Source organism: Poecilia formosa, unplaced genomic scaffold (assembly GCF_000485575.1).
Source record: "Poecilia formosa unplaced genomic scaffold, Poecilia_formosa-5.1.2 Scaffold44, whole genome shotgun sequence".
NCBI lineage: Eukaryota > Metazoa > Chordata > Actinopteri > Cyprinodontiformes > Poeciliidae > Poecilia > Poecilia formosa.
In genome coordinates, this window is record NW_006799983.1 from 291,224 (window position 1) to 311,270 (window position 20,047).

At 38.3% G+C, this 20,047-nt stretch overlaps 1 protein-coding gene across 2 annotated transcripts; it reads right to left on the reverse strand.

The window, feature by feature from the left end:
- Window positions 1-4,254: 4,254 nt before the first annotated feature.
- Window positions 4,255-18,870, reverse strand: mttp (microsomal triglyceride transfer protein). Of its 2 annotated transcripts, none has more exons than XM_007551786.2 (18): window positions 18,314-18,870; window positions 16,981-17,177; window positions 16,746-16,889; window positions 14,097-14,204; window positions 13,871-13,987; window positions 13,639-13,778; window positions 13,348-13,498; window positions 11,736-11,893; window positions 11,391-11,559; window positions 10,578-10,685; window positions 10,221-10,433; window positions 9,922-10,133; window positions 9,710-9,807; window positions 8,790-8,911; window positions 8,466-8,693; window positions 7,108-7,232; window positions 5,788-5,958; window positions 4,255-5,669 (listed from the first exon to the last, which is right to left on the reverse strand). In XM_007551786.2, exons 1-18 carry the CDS (start codon window positions 18,372-18,374, stop codon window positions 5,522-5,524), a joined length of 2,670 nt encoding a protein of 889 aa, XP_007551848.1. In that variant the 5' UTR covers window positions 18,375-18,870; the 3' UTR covers window positions 4,255-5,521. The 2 variants fall into 2 exon arrangements, with proteins under 2 accessions (XP_007551848.1, XP_007551849.1); XM_007551787.2 differs by having other exon boundaries at window positions 16,981-17,173; window positions 18,313-18,870.
- Window positions 18,871-20,047: the final 1,177 nt, after the last annotated feature.

Genomic DNA, 20,047 nt, shown 5'->3' on the forward strand with positions numbered 1-20,047 from the left:
GCACTTGTTTTTACTAGTGAGGTGAGAGGAGTAACACTATGCATGCTGCTCAGATGAAAACGGAGCTCCAACTCAGATTTAGCACTGAGCTCAGGTCACTATAAGTAGTGTTGGGCCTAATGAGTCGGAGCCAACTGAGACATTTACAGGATAACTTCCTCTATTTGTCTTGGTTCGGTTTACACTTTTGTGTAATGAGATGGGAGCGGGTCTGCTTGCGTCTGAATGTGTCCGTGTTTGTGGCCGTGAGCTATGCGTGGCATTCGAGCATTCTGTGAGCACAACAAGGAGTTGCGTTACTCCCCTGCAAACAGGATCACACAGAGTGTACATGTGTGAAGCGTGTCTTTACAATTAGCACACACAACGTAATACCAGGTTCTAAAGACGCTTTCGAGGGAGCTGTTTGGTGCAAAACTGTAATTAGAATTACTATCCAAAATGAATTTATGTTTTTTTTTTCTTCTTTTTTCCCCCTTGATTCTGTCTTTTTTATATTTAAACAATAGTATTTTGATTGTTTTTAATACATTTTCTGTCCTGTTTCCCACTGAATATGCAGCAGGGCCTCATTGGTCTTTGTGCTAACATGAACCAGCATCCCTCTGAGAATAATACCAACTGTAGATTTGCTATTTGCAGAATGTTTCAAAACTAAGCACAAACTAAAAGGTATTTGGAGCTGCTGGTCAGTCTACTTACCTCCATTTAAAAAGACATATCATTTCCCCATCTCGGGCCCTAACAGTTTATTTTACTGAGATTAGTCCAGGTTTTGAACACATTTTGTCAACTTTTCTGAAGGGTTTGCTTTCAAGAGCCTAATTGACAGTGCAATGCTTGATTCAATTTGAGGCGCATTGTAGCCTGAAGCTGTTGGGAACAGTTTAAATCAAGCTGCCGAGACCTAAACAACCCTTAAGAAAATGAACACAGATCACCTGAAAACTTGACATAGTGTTTGCAGTGTTGGATGACTGAAAAAAAATTGCATTACTCTAATTTTTATTCTTACTTTACTGGAACATGTGAAATTTGAAATGTAAATTTTATTTCATTCTATTTTCTAAATAATTGCACTTGGACGGTCACCAAAAATGACAGCACTAAATGTAAATGGCTGTAACCGTGGGTGACAACAGCACTATTGAGACATTTTTATTCACCATTTTTTATTCTTTACATAAAGAATAAGCTGCAGGTTATGTTATACTGTACCTTCCAAAAGTACTAATACCTCTGGTCAAAATATTTTGCTGGAATTTTATGTGATAGATCAACAATAAGATGTCCATCACTGTAAAAGGGAATAAAATGCAGCAAAATAATAATAATACATTTTTTAAAATATATAAATAAATATTTTTATCGGTGAACCTATAACCCCATCTCAGGTCTTTTGCAGCCTCCAACAGGCTTTCTTCCCAAACTGGCCTGTCTTTAGCTACCGCCGTCTTCCCTGTTGTGAAAGAACAGCACTCCCACAGCATGATGCTGCCACCACCACGTGTCATGTTGAGGATTGTGTGTTCAAGATGATGTTGGTTCTTCATCACACAACATTTTGCATGTAAGGCCAACATAACTAAAATTAAATACAGCAACAATTTTATATCAGAACAAAGGAGGATGTTTTGGTTGAATAGCCCCTTTTTGCCCCCTCTCCAATTGTTTGAAAATAGTTTATATTTTTCCTCAGACCTCACAATTATGTGCTACTTTGCATTAATCTATCACATAAAATCCTAATAAACCTCTCAAGGATGTGGCTGTGATGTGATGAAAGGATAAAATAAGATGAATACATTTGCGAGGCTCTGTATGTTTTGAAACTTTGCCAAGGAGAACTTCAGGATCATGGCATCGTGTGCAAAAGACGCATCAACGCAGGAGCATTTCTCATCTTTTGCTTTCAAAAATGAGGCATACAGAGAGGACAATCTGTCTGAAATTGGGTGGCATCACTGAGTTAAACAGCATTCGAATCAAGTAAAGTTCATAAATGGTGACGGTGAAGTTCTGTACTATTCACATGCCATGTCACGATGTCTGTGGATTTCAGGATTAAACATGGGAAAATGACACTGTTGGTGTTTTTGTGTAGCAGACGAGGAAAGTGTTAAGGTGAGATGGTCTGAGATACGTGCTTACAGAAGGTTTAAAAATAAGTCGCACATGACTCAACTCTGTTTTGAATTGATGCCATCGCTGATTTAAAACTGCTGTCTGTGCCTGTGAAGAAAGTAAAGGTCGGGATGAAAAGTAGAGGGACTACTTTGAAAGGGGAACGTGAATGCAAATGTTGCATTTACTGTGCTGAGAACAATACGTGTGATGGATGGATGTAATGTAGACTGATACATCTACATTTGTTTGCAATAAATGTTAAAATGCAAGACGCTGAAACTGTTTTCTTTCCTTTCTTCGTGCCACTCGTTAGTCAGGCTGGTAATTTAGAGCAGTCTTAAAAAGAACTTCTGTTTTTAGTGTACTGAACATCCGGCTCCATCGATGTTTATTTTTTCTGTTTCGGAATCTGTTATTTACACTTTTACTTGATCTGTTCAAATCCCAATTTAAGATAAAAAGACTTTATAACTTTTATAAGAACAAGTAAGCCCGTCCTAACTCTGCCTGACTTATGAATTTAACTTGAAATTTCCCTCTTGTTGTACAAAAGAAATTCTTACGGAGTCATACTGTAATCTACAAAAGTAGGATATTATGTGTTTAATTAATTAATGTTTTGTTATAATAAATTGTACTTGCAACTCATTTTATTTATTGTGCCAAATCTTTTAGAAAATTGGTAAAGTGCCATGTTAATGTTAAGAGGCCGTGGGTGGAGGTCGGGCAGAGCACCATTCAGGCAAGAACTGCCACTAACACATAACCAAGAACACATTTGAACACAAATTCACAAAATAAGATCAAATAACTTCAAAATAACATAGATGAGAGGCAATCAAGTAGATTTATGCCAGCTGAAGTACACGTTTGGCATGTGCCGTGCGTGCGAGGTTAGCTTTCTGGTGACAGTGAAACATCACCCGGCGGTGCTTAAGTTTAACCTGACAGTTTGCTGCTGTGTTTACTTGGTTGCCGTGGATGCAGTGAGACTGGCAGACACCCGCTTGCCCCCAGCTGCTCCCTGTGCTTTCTAAAGAATCTACATTAGAGCCCAGTTGTTGCTTTTGGATGCCAGTAGGGGCTCTGATGTCACAGTTGCGACTCGGAAAGACTCACAATTTATGGCCTTACCTGGATCAGCGAGGGAGTGTCATGTTTTAGGCCACCAAAGTATGTCTTCTCTTTGCAGACTTTTGCTAAAATTGTCTGAGATGCGTTTCCTTGAGACAGTCCAAGAACCAAAGTACATGGATTTTAACATATTTATTATCTGTCGGATGAATTGATAACATTTACATGCTGAAATAGTTTTTATTCAGAAGATAGAAGGAAAACACTGCCGTTTGTCATCATTAACCATGTAAAAATCTATGTGTATAAATTATATGTTATAATTCATACACCATATATAGTGGAAATGCAAAGTTAAATCTGTGATCAGAATTAAACAATAACTGAATCTGGTATGAGATGTCTTCAGACTGCCAAAACTGAAAGAAAACAAATATATATTGTCCCCAACTCATATTGTTCCTGAAAATCTGAAAATGTGGCCCTCATCTCACCTCATCTGCAAATCGTTTGGCCTTTCTTAGCAAAATTCCTCAAGCTCACTCAAATTGAAAGAATAACATCCATTTTCAAGTCTTGCCATAAGTTATAATCGACTTGACTTGGCTGGGTCGTACACATAAATTTATGCTTTTATCTAAAACCGTTCAGTTTTTAGATAAACTGAACGGTTTATCTAAAAACCGTTCAGTTGTGGCTGTGGCCAAGTCTCTTCCAGCTAGAGATTCTCCTTCTACGTGGCTCCCGTTTCCTCTGCAAGCAAGGCTGTTCTGTTCCGTTTTGATGAATCATTGGTAAATTGTAGAATGCTTTCTGATCTGATTGCTACTTTTCTTGATCTCAGTGAAGCAGTTTACTCACTGACGTTCTCCAACAATCCTCTGAGGTCTTCACACAACAGCCGAATTCGTGCAGAGACCAGATTACACAGAGACGGTCTCTGTTTACAAATTAGATGGATGGATATTGGTTTTAAAGGTTTATGTCTAATATGTTTATTCTATCACATTAAAATTATACACAGTTTCAATCAATCTAGGACAGTGTAAAATGTTTCATGAGCACATTTTATTGCCAGCAAATGAATTTATTTGAATCTTAAATATGGAAACTAACAGCAATAGTCATATTTGAAACAATTTCAGGCATGGATATTTTAAAAATACACTCAATAGAAGTGTTGATGGAATCATATTTTAATATTCAACTTACATTACTACTAGAAAACAATGTTCTGATATTTATTTTGCTTGTCAGAGTCATAAACAACTAGATTATCACAAATGTAATTAAAAACAACATTACTCTGTTAATCGTTTCACATGTCCAGTCTCATTCAGCAAATTTATTTAAAAAATATAATATCATAGTCAGGAAAGAGTTTTCTGGTCTTGAAAGCTTTATGTACTTTTTCCAGCTTCATAAGTATTTACAACTTCTTCTTCTTCACTGAAGCGTCACAGTTTATTATATGTGCCCACCCATCATAAATATCATTTTTCGAAGAAATCCAAAAACACAAAATGTGAGAGCTCCCAATTTCTGACAAAAAAAAAACAACATTAAATTAAAATGATTTAAATACAAACGGGTCATTTTTGCCCTTCGCCAGTTCATGTCCTCTTTTTTTAAGCAACATTTTGACACCCTTCTTCTGTTTACCTGTAAAGAAATTATTTAGTACCAAATATACAGTAGTTATTTAGTACAGAATAATTTCATGTCAGTTTATCATTCTAGTTCAGCATTTATGGAGATAAATTATGCTAAAAATGCTCCAATCTCACGTTTGATTGATTTGTATATTATTTTACAACTTTACAACTCCCATTTATTGTAGTTCTGATCTCAGAGATTCTACTGCTAGGAACCAAACCAAATAACCACATTCGACCAACCACATTTCTAAATAAAAGACAATGAGTATATTATATAAAGATAACTTTAAATTCTCAAAATGTGAACGTAGGCGTTAAACATCCCCAGAGCGATTTGAGGTACAGTCAGAACAAAAATATTCTGTGGCAAGACGACTATTTACATATTCAAATAAGAAAGATAGACAGAATATGGCCAAAAATGTAAGAGCATGAAATGATGAAGCAGCAAAATGACCAGCACCCCCTTAAATACTCACAGGAATGTAAACGTTACTAAAAACATTCACCATTTCTTTTTGTTTTGTTTTTTGTTTTTTTTTCCACCCTTGATGATCTTTCAATGCCTGAGAAATCAAGACCTGCTTTTTCAGTGTAAGCATGTGGCAACTGCCTGTGAATCCAGTAAATCCTTTGGTAGTCGACACATCCGGATGTCTTCTCTACCAGCTGGACTCAAAAACCCTTTTGCACATGTTGGAGTTCTCCTGATGGAGAGGGAACTCCGAGCCGGGCACAAGCTGCTTTTTAGCCTTTCGTGACATAATGCTCTTCCCTGATGACAGGCTCTCATACCTGGAAAAGTATTCACTAAAACAAACAAACAAAAAAAAACACACACACACACACACAAATAAAAAGTTAAAGCTTGCATTCGCTAAAAGGAAAGTCAGACTATTTTGGGGTAGAGTTTTCAGCTGATCGCTACCTGACAGGGAAGGTAGCCTTGTCCATCTGCATGCACACCAGGAAGGGATATTCAGAGAACTGGACTGTGGTGATGAAGTCCAGAGAGGCTTCTGTGTCAAAGCTGACCTCCACACCAGCCCTCAGAAAGTCCATGTCCACCGTTACGTTGCCGGTGACCACTAAGGCACCTCTGGAGAGACAGACAGAGAGAGAGAACCAAACAAAAGCACGGTCAACGAGATCAAGAAAAGTGACAGAGTTCAGCTCAGGTCATCAGTTTCTTAAAATCAGGGTCGCATGTTGGAGTTACACCAAAGAAAGGTTTTAATTGAACAGCTGTAAATATTTTTTTAATCATAGAGTTGTTGAAAACATAGCATTTCCCGTTACCTGGTCCGGATATTTTATTTACCTTGAGTTTCAAAACAAAAAAGAAAAAAACAAAACTTCTCTAACTTTGCCCGGGTAGACCAGCCAAGGCAAAGATGCTAGTGTGGTTTGGTGTTGCCCTATACATAGCCATCCAGTCTATTATCAGCAGTGGAGAGGTGCAGCTATGCTTGTCCATTCACCTGCCTGTACACAACTAATCCTGTAGACATTTACAAGTCCAGCTGTAGAGAATAGGTGAGCTTTATGGGGGGAGGGGAGCACAATAACATCCAGTCTAAGTGAAGTTCTTCCAAGTTGTACTCATTGTAATCATCATCAAGATCATTTAAAACATTCACTGTTAAAGTGACACGGCAGCATGAGTTAGCTCTGCAGCCATAAAACCGCATTTCAAGGTTTAAATTCTCTTGCGTTCCTCTTGAGCCCCGTTTCATCACCTGATGCCACGAGCCATCTGACTCAGAAGCGATGACGTGCTCCACTTTCAGCAGCTACTGCCGTGTGCGTTGACTGTAATGCTTTTAAAATAGAGACTCAGACACAACCCGACTTCGCCGGCACACGACAAAGGATCCGGGCGTGAAAGCGCAATCCTGGAGCATGCCCAGAGAGCCTGTGGAACGGATGAATCAGACGGCACTTATAGACCTGCTAAAGATCAGATCAACCCAGCGTCAACAGAAATCCTGTCGCAACTGAGTGACACGGCAGGAACCTCTAAAATTATCTTCCTTTCAAGGCACCGAGATTGTTTTCTAAGAATTGTGTAAATGTCAACAAGGCCTTTGACCTGCGTGTGCATTACATCGTAAGGAGCATATAGCGCTTCTTTGACTTGGCGAGTTAATCCATAAATTTACGTGACCGAACTTTGACCAGCACCCAGACGCGGAGAGCATGTCCTCTGATGATGCAAGTTGTTTATATCAGAGTCTTTGACCGGTACCTGTTATTGACGCTGGTTTTTGACTCTCTGTACCACAGGCTTATCTCCATCCCTCCGGAAATGTCGATGGCTAAGCCTCCTTGAAACTCTGCATTCGCCTTCAGACCCGACTGAAGCTGGACGACCTGCAGGAAGACAAATCGAAAGAAAATACGCAAGAATGAAGTTTTGAGATAAGGGCTCTCTGAGAAAGGAAGAAAGTTTCAGTGCTAAATTTGTGCATTTTTATTATTTCCATAATAAAATTCTACGAAGACAAAATTCACAGCAAACATTGCAATATTTCTCTGCTGAATTTAAGTTACACATATTATATTAGTCATATATTTGGTGATAAACGACTTAGAATGACAATGTTGTATTGCCGAAACTATAGAGTCAAATTCAAAAAAGAAATCAAACTTTAAATTTGAGGACAATTATTCAGTGACGGGGGATGTTATGTTAAGAAATTACAGGTTTTTTTACTGTTTATAGCATCCCAAATAGTTTTGTTTTTTTTGTTTTTAAATGAAGTCAAAATATTTGCATAAAAAAATTAATAAAATGATATGACAGGTTGATGAAGTTATTATTGTCCTATTTTTGAAAAGTAAAAAAATGAATAAAATAAAAAAATATAGTCCTTTTTACAATATATGACATCTGCATCAATTTATTTGTTGAAGTGAGATTTAAAACACTAAAAATACCAAATTAAAGATTTTTTTTTTCCCTCTTGTGAAACTGTTAATATAGCTGATCTTATTTTAAGCCTTTTTTCCACAATTTAATTAGCAGCGGCAGTGAATCTGGTGAGAATCAAATCAGCAGTATTTAACTGAGTGACTGGCATTTCCTTAGACAGCGTTTTATTTATTATAACAAATGTGCACGTAGATCGACTGACCTCTAACTTTTCTCTCACTTTCCAGGTCAAACAGACTGGGCACAGAAGTCAAAATGCACAGCTCCCTTTTCAAAGATAGGACAATTATGGCTTCATCAACCTGTTAAAGTGATGGCATCCAGCCCTTCTGACACTGTTCTCTTTAAGGCTAAAGCTGTTGGGGGCTTGACACAGACATACCAAAGCTCTGGTGAGAGAAGCTTGATATATATGCACCATATCTGTAAATTAATAGACACCATATGGCACACATGTTAAACATGGTTTACGAGCGCCTTTTCTGCCAGGCTTCCGCTAACGTGCTTATTAAGTTGAGTTTTGCTCCATTGCGGTTGGAGCTATTAAAAAAAAAAAAAAGGAAATTAAAAAAGCTGGACCTCTACACAGGATATTGTTCTGTTTTCCATGAGAGCTTTAAATAGGATTCCACTTTAAAAAACGCGAAAGCTCTCCGTGTTAAGCCGCGTACCTCGGAGTGATCCGTGAGCAGGATGAGTCCTTTCACCACGTTCATTGGCTCCCCGGTCATGGAGAACATTTTGGACATGAGGTCACTGTAACCCTTGAAGAACGTGACGGGTCGCAGCTGAACATCGAACAGCAGAGCTGACATACCAGCAAACGATTCCAGGTCTTCCTCCCCTTCATCGGGAGTGGCGGCGATTAGAGACTCTAAACCCTGAGCCTCAATCGCCACCTGAAAGACAAAAAGAAATAACAGATTAGCATAAGACAGATTTTTTTCGACAAAGTAATAATGATAAAAAAAATTTAAAAAAACTTGTGTGTGCACCTGCAGCCCATGTAGCATTGAACCTTGACTGGCACCATAAATATTCATGTTGCTTCTTCTGAGGATACCAGAGCCTGAGTACAGGATGTCCAAACTGTACGTGGAGGTCACATCAGGAGATTCTGTGGGAATAGCAGGTTGTTTTTATTGGGTTTTTTTCAGTCTTTTTGTTATTTATTCAAGATCAACATAAAATGCTTCTATAAAATGTTTTAATTTAATTATCATTTTAACAGCTTTGATTTTCCATGTCCATTTTCACCAAGTTCTGTAGAAATAACATCACAACTAATTGAAGGCCTGACAAACTTTTGAACTTTTTTCACATCTTCCCACAGTAAATTCAAAACTCTCTTTGTATTTAATCGGGAATTTATATGACACATTAACCCAAAGCCACAGTTCATTAAAAGTAGTACGAAAAAGTAGTGACCAAAGTTAAAATGTTTCGACAGGTAAAAATCAGAAATTGTAGCATTTTAATCAACCTTCAATCCGATACTCAAAAAATAAAGTCCAGCTTCACCATCCAGGAGGAGAATGTCAGAACTACAATGGAATGGTGTATAATACAAGTGAAAATATTACATCTAGGCATAAGTTAATTGAAAAGCTGTTGAAATATGTGAAAACTGACATCTGCTGACGCTTTCCATCAAATCTGACTGAGCTTGAGCTATTTTGCAGAGAGGAACAAGCAGAAGGTTCTGTTCCTACAGAACAGAACCTTCTGTTCTGTAGGATCCACCTTCTGCTTGTTGATCCAAAGTTGCAGCTGTTATGTGTAACTTTGTGTTTGTCTGTCACATAAAATTCCTGGTAAGTTTGACTAAAACTGAAAGACGTTCAAGTATTATGAAACCTTTAGCAATACAAAACATTTTCAGGATAGGAAAAAAAAATATCTTCCCGTTACTTACGGGCCATGAATCCTGAGAATGCAGACGATGACCCAACTTTAGCAAAGCGATCATAGTTATGGGAAATCATGTCCTCCAAAGCTCGTCGTATAACTTTGCTGCAGAAATGCAAGAAATAACTTCATGTTACCTTATTATGTTCTACGTACGAGTCTGTGTTTACGTTTGTTGGACTGGCTGCTCTGTCAGTCTGAGCTTCCTGTATAACAAACCTGGCTGGCATTTGAAAGCGAAGGATGTCCTGGATCTTCGACAGCATGTACTTGTTCATCTCATGCGGCAGGTTTCCGATGGACAGAAGCAGATTTTTCACCTCGATGTACGAAGGGTTGCTGCTGAGGATGACGTCAGCGGCAGCAGCTCTCACGTTCTTCTCATAGATTCGCCTGTTCTGGTGGTAAATCCTGTTCACGGTCTGTTTGACCTGGAAAGTGAGAGAAATGTTTGAAGTCCGTCGGTCTACATGGGAGTAAAACCCACTGAACGAGCTGTAATGTCTGCTGTGGTTCACCTCTGGGGTGATGAGGCTGACGTCGTATCTCTCCAGGGCTGTGAGGGCAATGGTGCTGTAAGATCCCACCTCCGACTCCGCAAACTTTGTGAGGATGGGAATGGCCTCGGGGAGCAGAGAGTTCTTCAGTGCCAGAAGGTACATCTGGACCTCGGACTCAACCTGCGTGCTTTCAGGACCTTCTAAAATCATCTTCTTCACCTGCACCACTGTCTGAAAGGGAAAAATATTAAATCTCAAAACTAATTCTCAGGAGAACTACACAAGTTCTGGTACCATACAGAAGAGTACATCAAGGTATGAAATTCTGGTAGCTTTAGCTTTTTTTTTTTCTAAAAGATTTTCCTGGAAGCTCACCGGTATATCACAGCTTCCTTCCAGACACAGCTTGTGGACCAGAGCTCCCATGATGATCACCACAGATTCTTTGATCTCCGTGCTGCTGATCTTTCCCTTAGCAATGTTCTGCAAAGATAGAATTGTTACGGTTTATTGAAAAGTAATGCTCTTACATTGCTGCAGAAATCTTGTCATTCCCCTTCCACTTTTTCACATTTTGTCAACCAGAAAATTCAATGAATTTTGTTGGGAAATAGTGTTAGAAATTATAAATAAGCCTTTATTTGTAACGTGGAAGAAACAGGACGCACGATTTCCACTTTGTTTGCTAGTAAAAGTCTGAAAAATGTGAGATGCATTTCTATTCAGAAGTTTAAAGAACAGTGTCCCAAACTATGAACATCACATCCGGTGGCGTTAAAATAATCATCCAAAAATGTATGGTATCACAGCAAACCTACTAACACGTTGTTTTTTCACATTTGTTTTTTTTTGTTTTTTTTTAAATAAATGATTTTTAAAATCATGTAAACTTTTCCATTTTGCTTTAGAGCATAAACAAAATGAAAATAAATAAAACTGCATTTTATTTGCGTGTGTTTGTAACAAAAAAAAATGGAGGAAATTTTAACATCTGTGAACATTTTTGGAAAAGCACCATTCGTACTCGTACATGTTATATGTGTACCATTTTCATATGCCACGTTCAGTTAAAGGACCTGCCAAGTGGTTACAGTTTGAGGTTTTTCCTTACCATCTGATCATTACTACAATGTGTAAAACTAAACAAAATCCTCTTTGTCACATGTCAAAGCTGCGCACTACACCTACCAGCAGAGCCTGGAGCATTCTCTCGTTGGGATGGGAGGCGAAGCCACATGCGTAGAGAAAACGCTCCTGCAGAACCGAACCCTTTGCGTCGGTGAAATTAAGAAACTCAAGCATGGCATCCAGAGATGCAGGGGTTTGAGAAGAAGTCACCGCGTCTACCACCTGAGGTCTGACAGAAGCAGAAAGTAATTAAAGCAACAAATGTTAACACTTTGGTAGGATAGTTGCATTAGCAGATTCTTAGAATGCAACATTTTCAGGCTAAGTGAGAAGCAGAGTCTATATATATATATATATATATATATATATATATATATATATATAAAAAGGTAGGATCTGGTTTACAGGGTTGTCTTGCTGGCACTTTTCAGAACTTTGAGAATCTCGTCCTTGGACGCCTTCCTAATGCTCTGGATGAAGCCCAGGAAGCTGCGAGGAGCCGTGGCTTTGGACAGGCTCGCTGGCTCCAGCTGCTTTTGCACCGCCTGCCAATGTTCGAAGAGCTAAGCGTGGGGAACACAGGGGGCAGAAAAGGATTAGAGGACATATCATCTTCAGTCAGTGTTTCAAGTACGAAAATACACTGCGTCCGATTAGTAACGGTGTGTTATAAAAATTCATTTTGTCATAAACACTTGTCAGAGAATGTGTAAAAAGACAAGAATAACTGTGGGTGAATTACAATCCTGTGCTGTTGTTTTTTTATAATCAGTGAAATAAAAGAAATTTGATGTTTAGCTGCTGTTATTAGGAGTACCTTGGAGATACAAAAAACCATTTGAGAAGCTACTTAAAGTAGACACATGTATCAGTTGCAAAACTAACCATGATGAATAGCGCTCCGCTTTGTTTCAGTTCTGGAAGTTAATAAATGTGTGAGATAAAAAAAAAAACATGATAGGAACATATGGAAGTCAATGTACATTACAAAGTAGTGATAGCAAAGTCTGCAGATCGAGTACGAGTTCAAAGACAAAGTCAATAGAAATGTTGTCCAAGAGCAGTAAGGAGACACAACAGACTGGCACCCTACACAGAGATTTAAAAGCACTGTCTCATGACTACAACCTGTAAGTAACATGGGTGTTTAAACTGACCGTTTTCCAAACAGCTGTCATCGTAATACGTTAACCTAGCCAAACATGCGGCCATGTTATAAAGTAAAAGCAGTGAATGAAAGCACATATAATCAGTTCATGTTTTAATCATTAGGATTTAAAAGCACTGTGGGAATCTTGTTGTGAAAATCTTACTCTGTGGGTTGGAGAGGAAGTCAAAATACAATCTGTGTTTCATTTGGCTTGGAGTCTAAGAAAAAAATAGTTGCTGTTAAACAGCTGTTAAATACTTGCTGTTTTTCTGCAAAAATAGTTGCTGCAAAAAATAGTTGCTGTCTAACCCACCAAAGTCTAATCCTTTGGTGGGTTAGACTTGGTGGGTTAGGAAAAGTCCACTGGCTTCACTTTCTTAAATATCACCCAACTTCTCTTTTCCTACCTAGCAAGATTCTCCAAGTAGGAATGTGTTGCCAGTAAACACACATCAGTGTGACATGATTTTGTTAAAATGAATAGTCATCCTCTTTGCAGCTTCAAATGGCACGCTACCTTATCTGGGAGTACCTTTCAATTTAAGGGACGTGTCAAAAACCTGAATTTTTAAAATCCTTGCCTGCTTCAAGAAATCACTGCAAAGGTCAATTGCGATTTATTTTTACTTTCAACACTTTCATGTCTTTTAGGAGGTTTTTCTGGCTCTAAAGTGTGATATTTGCTCATTTGAAAATCTCAGTTCAGTCCATTTACTATTTATCATATTTACCCTTTCAGGAAATTTTGAAGTTTTCTTCTGCGGATGAAACAACTCTCTACCACCTTACAGTAATTTCAAAACCAAATCATGTTTGTGTACGAGTACAGAGTGAAGATATAGTGTGTGAAGAATAATTTGTACTTACTGAAGGACAGCCTTTGCATTGGGTTTTTAGCTTCTCAGGAACAACACCAACAGCTGCCAGTTTTCCATCTACTGACTTGACGACTCCAGCAATGTCTTTTCCAGCCACCTCAAGTGGTCCGGCCTCTTTACCCAGCAGCACCAGGGATTGTCTGGGAAACAACAATGTTCACATTTAGAGTTTCCAGTTGCAGAGCTAGTTATAACACACCGAAACATTTTTCTATGGGTAAAAAAAAAATTATAAAATTACATTCAACTTTTTGTAGATAACCTTATATTACACAATTACCTGGATAGGATTTTAGCAGCAGTGGATCGGTGAGCGTTAACACCCAGAAAGTGAGTTTCTTCAGCCTCTGCTGACCGGATGAAACCATCTTCAAGTTTAAACACTGTAACAGAACTGGACTTCCTATTTACACCCAATACCTGGATGGGAGAAGACATTAAATGACATTTTAGAACTTTACAACTGATCGCTCCTCTTATAAGACGACGAGTTGTTCTGTACGCTGACTAACCGTACTATGTGTGGTAAATCCGGTCTCTGACGTCTTACACGTCTCCAAGATTTTGGTTCTTGTAACTTGACCTTGTGTTGCTTGATACTGAACTGTGCACCTCCCGGAAACGTCATTCTGTTGTACGACATGGTTTGAGTTTGTTTACCAATTTTGAAGCATTTAAAAAATAAAAATAAAAATTACACAATCACTTCCGGTGAGTACATATTGCAATGCTCTTTACCTCAACAACTTTCCCGGTATGGATCTGAAACTGCAATAAGCTGCTGATGCCTCTTTTTAAATTCTTGATGGTTGCAGGTTCTGACCAGTAGGAATAGAATGCTTTTATCTGCATGGGGTGTGTAAAAAAGAAAGCAACACGTCAAAAGAGAAAAACATGCTTTGAAATGACATGCAGCAAAACTTTGACCTGTAGATAAATTAGCTACTGAGCAAAGCAGCCTTCACAAAGGCATCCAGGGTGTCAGTTTCCTATGGTACATTTGTGTTCACAGACATATGTGCATAGTTATGACATCAGACACTATTTACATTATGTGTTGCTCTCTGGAGTCCAGATCAAAACCACACTGAGACTATTACAGCATTAGCACCTGTAATTACTGAATGAGTCTTTAATAGCTACTTAGTTAGGAGTAAATTGCTGATCTTCTGATGCCCCCAACAATAATATTTAAGGATTGTTTATGGAAATTATTAGTGTGATACTTTATTATTGAACCTCTAATGGTAACAAGATATGTAGCTCGATAATGCTAAAGAGCCAGAACGGAAGTACGCCAGATATTTCTCTAGCATGTGGAGTAAAGTAGTTTTGTGCGAGCTTTGCAACTTTTAGCTGAAATTGTGCTGACAGTCAAATTTGCAAACATAGACCTGACTGCCAACTTTTCATAGTCAACTATCGACACTGCGACAGAGGCTAATGATGATTTAGTAATTTAAATGTGATTTAGACAATGTAACTGCTGTGCTGAATAAATTAAATCAGGAATAGTCATGCGGTATAAAAAAAATCACAAGAGTAGTTTTTTTCAGCAGAGCAGTAAAAACTGCTGTGCTGAAAAGCAGTTTTTACTGCTGAAAAAACATGCTCACATAGTTCACATGCTAAAACTTCACATGTGAACTTCAACTGCAGTTCACATGTTGAAGTTCACATGCTAAAAGTTAGACAAGTGGAATGACACTTTTTCTATAGATTAGATCATCAAGGACTGGAATAAGTTGATTATCAGTCAAAGGAGAGACATTTTGGTAGAGTGCATACATAAAACTTTTGTCCATTGCTGGTCTTTGTCCATAAGTGGATCCATCTGGATCTAATTTTACCATTTTCTCTCATATGTGTATAGTTATGACATCAGACATGTGCATGTTACCATTTAAAAACTAGCTTGCACCAAGAGTAGATTTCCCATGTGTGGCATTTTACCATTCAATTTTTTTAAATCTAAAAACAAACAATGAGAATGAGTACCTTAAGTATTGCATGTAGTTAAATACTTACTGAATTTAAATAGCTAAATATTTGCTGCATTTTTTTTTGCCAGTTAGAAATTGGCAAAACATTGACATTGACTAACTTCTACGTAAAGCCTTTCTTTAAGACTAATGCTTTCATGTAAGAAAAAAGAAAACCCAACCATTTAGTGACAAGATAAAACAAGTTTCATTTTACAAGTTTCTAATAAAATGAAAGATTTAACTAGAATTAAACATTTTTGAAAATCAAAATGGCTGCACAAATCTCTTTAGAGATTGTACAGCCCACCAAAACGTTACCTGCCAAACTTCTCCAAACGGGTTCAGTTTAGCTCAGTGACACACAGTTTCCAGGTCATGAATGTAGAAAGGAGCCAATTACATCATCCTACAATGTTTCCTTTACAGTATGATATTTATTTGTGGTACTCAGCCACAATATCAGATAGGGCTTCCATAAATAGACTGTCTGCTGCTACTGTGTGTTATTCCTCCCCCTTTCTGGCTGGTGTAAATAATCCGACAACACCAGTGGAGACTCGTCTGTTCCGTTTGACTGGCAAACAAAAATGTTTCTTCTTTAGTGGAAACCTTAAAATCAATCCTATTCTGTTTGCACTGTAGAAAAGACAGGAAGAAAATGTCTTAGAAACATTCCAGAGTAGAGAGGATGAAATATTATTATTGAATACTCAGGAAAGAAAGCCTAAAATAAAATATTGTGAATGGTTTTTTTAATGAATCATTTTATAGTTTTAAATATAGTTTATTCAAGACTCAAAAAAATCCTCAAACCTTTTCAGCACTACTAAACACATGGAATGGTGTAGCATTGTCTTTTTTGTTTTGTTGTTTTAACTACTAAATCTACTACTAACACCAGTGAGAGCTCAATTTTATTTGAGGTCCCCTTTATATCTGGACTCAACAGGTTATCAAAGACACTGACATCATTCACATTAATAGTTTACCTCAGCAAGATGTTCTTCCGTCAACCTAAACCATTTCTTTTACTCTGACTCATTCATAAATTTAGACATTGACCTTCTGAATCAGCTGACCTTTGATAAACGCAAACACATTTCTGGCATTTCCCATGCCAGCATCATCACTGTAACACTATCCAAATAGAAAAAAACAACAACTTTATAATGCTCTGAAGACATCTGCCTGGCTTTCCTCCACTCCTGCACATGCCTGCATATCAGTACTTGTGTACTACAGATAACTTTTCCTAGGATTGCTCTCTGGCTGTAGTAAAAGGTGTGTTATATGTGGGGTCAAAAGCTATTCTGGGCACTCCGCTTATTATCGTTGCAGGACACTGTAGACACTGCAGCTACAGATGTTAAAAAATGAGTGGTAGTAGTGTTGAAGTCCTCACCTTCCCGTTTTTCAGATGCACCAGGAAAGGTTTTGTTAGAGCTGCTAGTTTGGTTTTCCCCAAGATGCTTTCGGTCGTGGCTCCATGAAGGATGTTGTTCTTCTCTGACCTCTCAGTCACGGGCTCAATCCTCACATTTGAGATCTGTTGAAGAGAGTAACCTCTTAAGTACTTTTATTCTAAAGGAGAACTTTATTTAGAGAACTGTGACAGTCATTTTTTGGGGCCCACATACAGACAGCTGAATCAGCTGGTCGTCCTTGTTGCTCGGATCTCTCCAAACGAGGTTAATGTTCACGTCGCTTGAGATTCTGTAGCCGGCGCTGCCCTCCTTTGACCCCCAAGCCTTGTCCAGCAGGAGCTCAGTGGTGTAGCTGAATTTGTACAGCTGGTTGTTGTTCAGCCGGGGTCCAGCAGCAGCAGCAGCAGCACCTGGAAAAACAGGAAATGCAGCTTGAAGCAAAGTCAAAATGAGAAGGCACTACAATGAAACGCTCATCTAACTTATCATTGTCAATGTAAAATTACCATAGAGTGTAAGTAACTGAAAGCAGTTTAGTCATTTATTAAAGATGTTTTGTAATCAGAATTGTTTTAAAATATTTTTCATAGCATATCCAGCTGAAACAGTTTTGCTTATTAGTGTAAAATAGTGCAAAAAAAAAATTAAAGAAAAACTAAGAATCGTTTTCAATAGATTTTTTTTTCTTAACAGCAAAAAAATAACATTAAGCAGCTATGAAAAGACATCAATGGACTTTCCCCATCATATTTCAATTCCTGCAGTCAAATGAATTTAATTCAATTCAATGGATTTATAGAGAGGCAATTCACAACAAATATCATCTGAAGAGCATATATAGCTTTTTCTGGCTCTATCAGATATAAACTGTTGGATTTATTGAAAAAAAATGATCCATTTTATCCACCCATCCAAACTTAGTAAAATAATGTTGGGTGTAATTGTAATCCAGACACCTTGTTCTAGGACTCACTCCTTGTATCGTCTCATTTCTTCTTCTTCTTCTCAGTGGGTAGTGGACATGGTGTTGAGCTGATTCAATCATTGAACTGGGTGTGTTCCAGGTGAGAGAAGATAGATGTGTCATTCAGCCATGAGGGAATACACACTGACGTGTCACTTTTTGATTTCATCACCGGTTGCCTGCGTTAAACTTCCACCAAATGAAATTCAGGGTCAATTTGTTGCATCAAACTGCCTTAAATATTTCAGGGACTTCAAAAGTAAAGTGTCAGTGAGGTCATCATCTGACATTTTTTCCTTCTAACTGTTTCTAAAAGATGATTTCTGACTATCAGTGTGATGGGGATCCCCAGCCTGCATCGATTCATTCATTCACTGCTTTCCACAAATCCAGACTGAAAATCTTAAAGCTGCTTAGAAAATGTCCAACAACAGCTTCCAAGTTCTGAGCAAAGTGTCCAAGTTTTAAGATTACAAGTACAAACCAGTGGTTTTGCAGGCTGAAGGTGAACCAGCTGTCTTCAGTCAGCTGTCATCTGAAGGACTGCTGGCATCTAAGCATCTCAAGAACCGATTCACTCACCTTGGGTAGAAGCTGTGGCAGAAGTGGCTGCGCAAAGCAACAAAACAGCCAGAACCAACATTGTGCGTCCTCCTCTCCCTGCAGCCAGGTGATCCAAGCCCAAAAAGCCGCCGAAGTGGCACCAATGAAAAGGCCAAAAAGAAAACGCACAGCGAGCCCGAGCCTCTTGTGTCCTGCTTTATCTGAGGGGAGGGCAGACTCCAAACTCCACGCTCAAGTACTAAGTACGAGATAACCCGGAAATCATTAACCAGGGCAGCACAGATTTGACAGGAACTGCTGCTGTCTATAGATGCGCATGCAGCCAGGTGGGTCATTTTTTGAAAAAATACACCGAGGCCGCGTGATCGATTAATTTAGTCCAATCACGTAGCTTAATCGGATTGATACTCTTCGTCATAAGAGTGAGATCACAAATCATATTTTTTTTCTTGTGGCTTTAAAGCACAGAACACATTTTCGAAAGCTGAACTAAGATTGCGTAGAGTTATCAAAATCTAATTTATGATGGTTGTAGTTACCAGGAGCTGATATGCAAAAGTCTTCATGCCAGACGCCTTTCACCTAATTTCCCCCCCGGAGATGAACAGTCGGCACTTTGTCATGTTACGTTTGCAGGAAGTGGGAAGTCCTGCCAGAGAAACCAGCTCGAATTACCAGCTTTCCCACTCTAGAGGTGTCAAGTCTTTAGGTTGACCCGTTTTTGCCTTCTGCAATATTTGCGTAGAGTCTCAAACACTTTGAGTCACACGTTTAAATTATGTGTTGATCTGCATTTTTGTTTATTTTTGAGATGCCGTGCAGTCGAAGGCGTAATTCGAAATATGTAAATTGTTTATTAGATGTGTTTTGTTATTTATATTTTATATACAGATTATATTTGACTGCATCACTATTTTAGTTTTTATGGCAGGAATTACACTGGTCAGCCAGCAGATGTCAGTGTTTGCCTGTTGTTCTGCTATCTTTCTCTGCCATGAGTTTACAGTTCCTCTAAGTCAGAGGTCTTCAACTCCAGGCCTGGTGGCCGGTTGTCCTGCAAGTTTTAAACGTGTCTCTGCTTCAACACACCTGAGTGAAATACTCAGCTCTGGAGAGCCTGAAGCGCTCTGAGGCGTTCCTTTCATACCTCTGTAGCTCTGGTTAATCTGATGAATGACTGTGTGTACAGCTATTACTAAGAGCGAATGTCAGTGCCAGTGAAAAGTATTATTACATCAGTTTGAATAAGCGTGCTATTATTCAGTTTAAAGGTAAGAAAAGAAGAAGAGATTACAAGAGCGTCAGGCCAAAGGCCAAAGCTTACGTTTCAATCAATTCCCTGATAGCACAAAAAAGCAGATAAGCTTTATTTACATTATCTCAACTGAAGACTGTCTGTGAGTTCATGTAAAAAAAAAAAAAAAATTAAAAATCAGTGCAGTTACATTTTCTAAACAGGTTAAATAAAAATAGCGGTTTGGCTGGTCTGAAGTTTCCCACCTCAGACCAGCCTTCAACCACTTCCTCTCTGTCACATAAATGGCTGCAGATCAGAGAAACAGAAAAGCAGAGGGAGCATGCAGTGCTCTCTCTTCTGAGCCATATTTTTTTTTTAAATCCTTAAAAGTAACAGTTTTTTATATTTAATCTTTCCCCTGCAATGTTCATATTTTATAATTAATTTTCTTATACCAAACAGATATGGTATCATTTTAATTTGAGGATCCAGCTTTGCTTAACTCCCATAAGACC